This window comes from Myotis yumanensis, unplaced genomic scaffold, assembly GCF_028538775.1.
Source record: "Myotis yumanensis isolate MYYU_CA2020_CCGP unplaced genomic scaffold, mMyoYum1.0.hap1 SCAF_9, whole genome shotgun sequence".
Lineage (NCBI taxonomy): Eukaryota > Metazoa > Chordata > Mammalia > Chiroptera > Vespertilionidae > Myotis > Myotis yumanensis.
In genome coordinates, this window is record NW_027223760.1 from 34,137,178 (window position 1) to 34,144,069 (window position 6,892).

General features: G+C 46.1%; 1 protein-coding gene across 1 annotated transcript; it reads right to left on the reverse strand.

Moving 5' to 3' along the window:
- Nucleotides 1–912: 912 nt before the first annotated feature.
- On the reverse strand, nt 913–1,857 carry LOC139016903 (olfactory receptor 9A4-like). The gene has a single exon (XM_070425079.1). The coding sequence runs from the start codon at nt 1,855–1,857 to the stop codon at nt 913–915; it is 945 nt and encodes a 314-aa protein (XP_070281180.1).
- Between the last annotated feature and the right edge of the window lie 5,035 nt (nt 1,858–6,892).

A 6,892-nucleotide genomic window follows, 5' to 3' on the forward strand; every position in this document is an offset into this window, starting at 1 on the left:
AAGGGGAGGAAAAAAAGAAACATGAAGACTGGAAGATAAAGGGAGAGAGGAAGAAAAAACAGAAGTTCGTGGATAAACAAAGGCAAGAAAGGCAGGAAGAAGAGGCATGGCTGATGACATGTTCAAAAAACAAAGAAACTATATATGAGGGTCTATTTGTTCCTTTTGGGTCTATTTGAATATATGTCACAAAGAGGAAAGGTTTGAGCAATACCCTGAAGTTTAGCAAAAGGAACTTCCCATATTCTTATTGCCAAATATTCCCATCTTTTTGTAGCACAAAGATTTTGAGAAGCATACTAATTTCTATGTCACTACTCTTGACCAGTTCTGTGGCAAAGTGTAAGTAACACTATATGTACTTTGCAGTAGCAGTGGGGCCAGGATAATGAAATACACAGCCAGAAAAAGAAAGAACCATGGGATGTGGAAAATGCATATGGCCATCTTCTCAAGAAATTGTATAAAAATATAGGACAACTCTTAGCAACATTTGATGAAGAAGCAAAGTGAGCATTTCTTCCTTTGTATTATGATATGCCATCTCTCACTTCATCTCCCTCCTCACTTCCTACCTCACCTCAGTAATTCATTTTCAGAAACAAATTATAAGCAAATGAATTGGGCTAATAGAACTCTACACAAAAGTACTCATTTGCTTTCTTTAGTTTCTCCCACACCACTAGGAGTTCATCAGTAGAAATAAAGAGTATCTGAAGCTATGACATTCTAGTGGGCAGAGCGTGGGTTTCATTGTTACCTGCCTTATCTGCTTCCATGGTATGACCAGAAGTGGTACACACTGTTTGATTTTTGTAATGATGGTAAACTGTGATAGAGTAGATAGGGTTTCCTAAGTTATTAAATAATCCCCAGTAGGGATCATGCCCCCACCTAAAACTGAGAGAAGAGTTAATCTTTGAAAAGTTGACAGGAGCGTTTCACACTATCTCTAAGGGCCTCTTTGACTTTGTCATTCCGGAGAGTGAAGATGAAAGGGTTCAGGAAAGGAGTTACCACAGAAATCAGCAGGGAAACTATCCTATTGTACTGGGCTGCCTGTGTTTGATTGGGTTTCACATAAAGGAACAGGCAACTTCCATAACCAATCACGACAAAGGTGAAGTGTGAGGCACATGTGGAGAAGGCTTTCCTCCTGCCAGAGGCAGTGGGGATCTTGAGGATGGTGGAGATGATGTAAGTGTAGGAGACAATTGTTGGTAACAGAGAACCAATGATAATGAAAATGGCCATTAAAAAAAGAATAAACTCTGTGAAAAGGCTGTCATCACAGGATAGTTTGAGAAGTTGCCCTCGGTCACAGTAAAAATGGTCTAAGACATTCGATTTGCAGAAGGTCAGCTGAAACGTGGCATAGACTGGCCAGATTTCAGAAAGGAACCCAAACACCCATGACACAATTACCACCCAGATGCAGGTGTGACTATTCATAATGATGTTGTACCTCAAAGGGTTACAGACAGCCACATAACGGTCCACAGCCATCACTCCCAGTAATGCAAACTCTGTGGTCCCCACAGCAAGGTACAGGAAGAGCTGGGCAACATATCCAGCCAGAGATATTGTCTGCATCCCAGGGAGCAGAAACCCCCGAAGCATGACAGGGATGATAATGGATGTGATCAGGATCTCCAAGGCAGAGAGGTGGCCAAGGAAGAAATACATGGGGGACTGTAGACGTTTATCAATACAGACAATCACAATGATGACCGTGTTTCCCATTAATGTCATTGAGTAGAAGAGGAAGAAGGTAGCAAAGAGGATACGGTGTAGTTCCTCGGAGCCAGGGAAGCCAAGGAGACAAAATTCAGTGGCACTTGAGTGATTGCTCATCATTTAGTCCTTGTTCCTGCTCCTTGTGAAGCTCAGATATCAAAAGACAAGTGGCACTGCTCCACATGGTCCTGTTCTCAAGAGAGTAGGAAGACAGATTAGGATGAGAAACTATTTCGACAGATGATCACATGAGTTGCCTCTACTACTATGCTCTGAACAAAGACAGACCTAAATATTGCCTCTTCAATGCTCACTGTCAGGAATGGGTGAAGGCAGCTTCTTCTGTATTGGTGTGAAGAAAATCTTTCTTGTCTTTTTTCCCCACTGGAAGTGTCTTCTCCAGGGGATATAGGCTATAATATTTTAAACTGCTTATTTTAGAAACTGGATTAATCAGCCCCTGGGATTGTCCGATTTCCTCTTAGGTGAACTGTATCAGATAATATGATGGAATTCCAAATGAAGTGTAAGGTACAAAACGCTGAACCCCAGCCCTCATCTACACTGGTAGTACACAGACCCACCTTCATAACTTTATACACACACACACACACACACACACACACACACACACACACAGTATTCTTGAGCCAAATCAGTAATGTTAAAATTTTTTTGTAGGTGATGAGTGTATGGACACATAATATATGACTACATAGGTCCTGGTCCTGGCCAGGACTAACTAGGCCATATCCCCTCAATGCCTCTCTTCCTGGTCTCCCTTCCTGCCTCACATTACCACTTTCCCTTCCTTCCTTCCCTTCCTTCCTCCCTGATATTATGTCATATATTGGGGATGCAACCTTCCCAATATCACTGTGCTCTTCTACTGATGGGCAAACATGCCTCAAGGACAGAACTGTTGGAAGAGCTCAGCGGCCTGCTTCTCCACAATCTCTGCATAACTAACAGGAGATGAAGAAAGATGAGAAAGAAGGATCCTGAGAGACGTCAGGGAACTGCATATATCCCTACCATCAGGTCAGAAAAGAACTAAATCTGTCTTTGTTGTGCACAGGGGACTTGGAAATGAACTTGTCTGCCCTGCTGCTCTCCTAGCCCACTCCTCACCCTCTAGGTGTCCCTGTGTTAGACAGCAACCAGACCCAGAACATCCCACCTTACTCTTTCCTCCATGGAGAAGCATCCTGAAGACACTCACCTCTATGGAAGGGCTTCACCACCACTGCTAATGTTCTCCAGAGCTCTGCCAAGGCTAACTCCTGTATGGCTACTGCTGAGCCATGCACAGGGGTTAGAGCAACCTACTGCTGTCTTCACTCATGTTGAGAAAGGAAACTGTCTCAGATAGGAGCTTTAAAAAAGCCCCAAAATAACAGTGCTGTGAGAACTTGAGGGTCTCTCTCTCCCCCCTTCCCTCCTACTTCCCTCCATCCCAAGGGGACTAGTCACTGAGATACCTGTTCTTAATGAGCCCAGGTTCATGGTGTCCCTAAGCAATCAGTCTAGGGGGAGAAGCACAAACTTTTAGTTATGCCCATTTTGACCAATTAAGTTTCAGAACTTTTTAAACTTTTTGTTTCATGGGAAAACACAAAATCTCACCAACCAGAGGCTTCTCAATACCAAGGCTGCCTTCTCCAAGGCCCCAAAGTCTAAGTTTCCAAATGTCTGAAAAAACTCTAAGCATATACCCCCTTCTGCCCTTCATCCAGTGCTCTCCCGGGATATTCTTAGCTGTTCAGAACCAAAATCAGCACCCACCTCGCAATAGGAGACACCACATCTGACCTCTAAAACGCACACCGATATCCACAAAATCCCGCATACTGGTCTCAGCCAAAGTTTCGACTTCATAAAATATCCCCTGCAAAGCTTGATTTCTCCTCCACTCATTTTACAGAGCCTCCTGTTCCTAACCCTGTGTGCCCTCCAGAACACTGTGGAGGGTGCTACCCCTAAGTTCAACTCCCCTCTCTGGTATTGTCTCAGGTTTTCACATGTGGGCATCTCTATGTACTCCAACAAGATTCATCCAGCCATTGATTTGTACAGCCTGTCCTTGATTACCACCAGCTGGGCACTTCAAAGTGGGGGACACATAAGGACAGCCCAATGTAGGCAGCTATATTTACAACCTGGAACAACTGAAAAAAAAATGCAAATTGGAAATCTGCTTGGTTCTGGAGGGAGACAGAAAAAGCGAGAGTCACAAAACATGTATCTGGATTTTGGATTTAATTTCAAGTATACCTCTTAAATCTGTTCATTTTAATTGGTGCAGAAGGGCATAAATTATGAATAATTTTCTCTACAATTTCTTAAATTATCCATGTCCAACCACACAATCTTAGAGGAATTTACCTAAGATTGTATATTGTTTTCAAGGAGATGCTGTGAAAATAGGTTTTACGCACTTTTCTCTCTCACTTAACAGTACATATTACCCCACTTATTTTTCTGTGTAATATTCCATGATATGGATTTCCTATTCTTTATTAGTTAGACCTCTGTTGCTAATTGTTTATTGTTTCCATTTTGATTATGAAAAATGATGCTATAAATATGCACAGATATTTTTAAGTCCATACACATTTATATTGCTCGAATAAATCCCTACAGTTAGAATTTCTTGATCAAAAGGTAGATATATTGTAATCATTGCTTTTGATTGGCACCATTTTAAACTTCAAAGATTTTGGATCGATTTAGTCAACACTAAGACTGTATGACAGGAGCACTCTTAATTTCCTCATCTACAACCAAAGATATGATCAAATTTTTGTTTTTCTTTGAAATGTAAAAGAATAATCAATTGAAAACCTGATGAAATGGGAAATCTTTTGAAAGATTAAAATTACCAAAAGTGTCTGGAAAAAAAACACTGAAATCCTATATATGTTAAATAAATTGATTCATAATTAATAAGCTTTTCACACAGAAAACTACTAGTTAAGATAGTTTTACTGGTGTATTCTATCAAATATTTAAGGAAGAACTAATACCAATCCTATATAAAATCTTCTAGAAAATTCAGGAGAAGGGAACACTGCCCAATTCTCCTTATAAGGCCAGAATTATCTTGATATGAAAGGCATCATAAGAAAATAAACATACAAACCTAGATTCATCATGAACATAGACACAAAATCTTAAGTAACACATTTATCTACACTAATAAAAGGGTAATATGCTAATTAGACTGGACGTCCTTCCTGATGAAGCTGGGCTGGGCAAAGCCGCTCATGGTCCCGGGTGCCTGCAGCTGTGGCCAGCCTGAGCGAAGCTGCTCCTGATCCCGGGTGCCTGTGGGCGGCCACGGGCAAAGATGGCCGGTGTCCCAGGTGCCTATGGCCAGCCAGAGGGAGGAAACCCCAGGTCCCAGGTTCAGGGGCTGAGGCAGAGGCAGTTAGGGGCAAGCAGGCTAGCAGAGGGACAGTTAGGGGTGATCAGTCAGGCAGGCAGAGGGGTTAGGGGTGATCAGGCAGGCAGGCAGGAAAGCAGTTAGGAGCCTGCAATCCCGGATTGTGAGAGTGATGTCCGACTGCCAGTTTAGTTGGACATCCCCCAAGGGGTTCCAGATTGGAGAGGGTGCAGGCCAGGCTGAGGGACACCCTGCCCCGTGCACTAATTTTGTGCACTGGGCCTCTAGTCTACACTAATAAAAGACAAACATGCAAATTGACCGTACCTTTGCTATGCCTTAAGCCATGCCCACCAGCCAATCAGAGCGACTACATGCAAATTAACCCAACCAAGATGGCGCCCGGCAGCCACAGAGCTGGAGCAAGCAGGAGGCTTGGTTTCCCCAATGATGGAGGAACCCAACTTCCTGCCTGCCGCGGCTGACTCTGAGCTCCACTCAAAGCAACAAAGTTTCAATTATAGAAGATAAATAAAGTCCAGATACCTGCTTTCAGCCGGCCGTGGCCATGGAGCTGGAGCGAGCAGGAGGCTTTCCCTCCTGCCCGCCCTGGCCGGCTCTGAGCTCTTCTCAAGGCTACAAAGTTTCAATTATAGAAGGTAAATAAATCCCAGAATAAAAAAAAAGAAAAAAAGGAGAGGTTGGGAGCTTCCTTTGCCGGGGGGGGGGGGGGGGGGGGGGGGGGGGGGGGCTTGGCCAGCCTGAAAACGGCCCTCAGCCCCTCACCTAGACTGGCCAGGCACCACAGTGGGGACCCCCCCCCCCACACTAAAAGAGGTGTTGCCAGCCTGAAAACAGCCATCAGCCCCTTACCCATGCTGGCCAAACCTCCGTGGGGTGAGGGTCCCCACTGGGCGGGGCTTGACCAGCCTGCAAACAGCCATCAGCCCCTCACCCAGGCTGGCCAGGCACCCCAATGGGGACCCCCACCCTGAAGGGGATGTGACCAGCCTGAAAACACCCATCAGCCCCTCACCCAGGCTGGCCAGGCACCCCAGCAGGACCCCCACCCTGATCCGGGACATCCTTCAGGGTAAACCAGCTGGCCCCCACCCATGCACCAGGCCTCTATCCTATATAATAAAAGGGGAATCGCAAACTGACCCTAACAGCAGAACGACAGGGAATGACTGGTCACTATGACACACACTGACCACCAGGGGCAGATGCTCAATGCAGGAGCTGCCCCCTGGTGGTCAGTGTGCTCCCACAAGGTGAGCTCTGCTCAGCCACAAGCCAGGCTGATGGCTTCCAGTACAGCAGTGGTGGTGGAAGCCTCTCCCGCCTCCTCAGCAGCGCTAAGGATGTCCGACTGCAGCTTAGGCCTGCTCCCCGCTGGCAAGTGGACATCCCCCAAGGGCTGCCAGGCTGCCAGAGGGATGTCTGACTGCCAGCTTGGGCCTGATCCCCCCAGGAGCGGGCCTAAGCCAGCAGGTGGACATCCTCCGAGGGGTCCCAGGCCAGGATGAGGGACCCGCCCCTGCCTCCCCCCCCCCCCCCCCCCCCCCCCCCCCCCCGCCGAGTGCATAAATATTTATGCACCGGGCCTCTAGTATAAATATAAAAGCCTAAGTGACTGGCCAACCAGCTGACTGGCTGGTAGCTGTGATGCGCACTGACCACCAGGTGGCAGACGATCAACGTAGGAGCTGCCGAGTGACAGCAACTTTACAGAGTGCCCTCTCGTACTCCTACTCCGGGACTCCTCAG

Coding starts and splice junctions, on each gene's coding strand:
- LOC139016903 (XM_070425079.1), bottom strand. CDS start 1,857: ATGATGAGCAATCACTCAAGTGCCACTGAATTTTGTCTCCTTGGCTTC.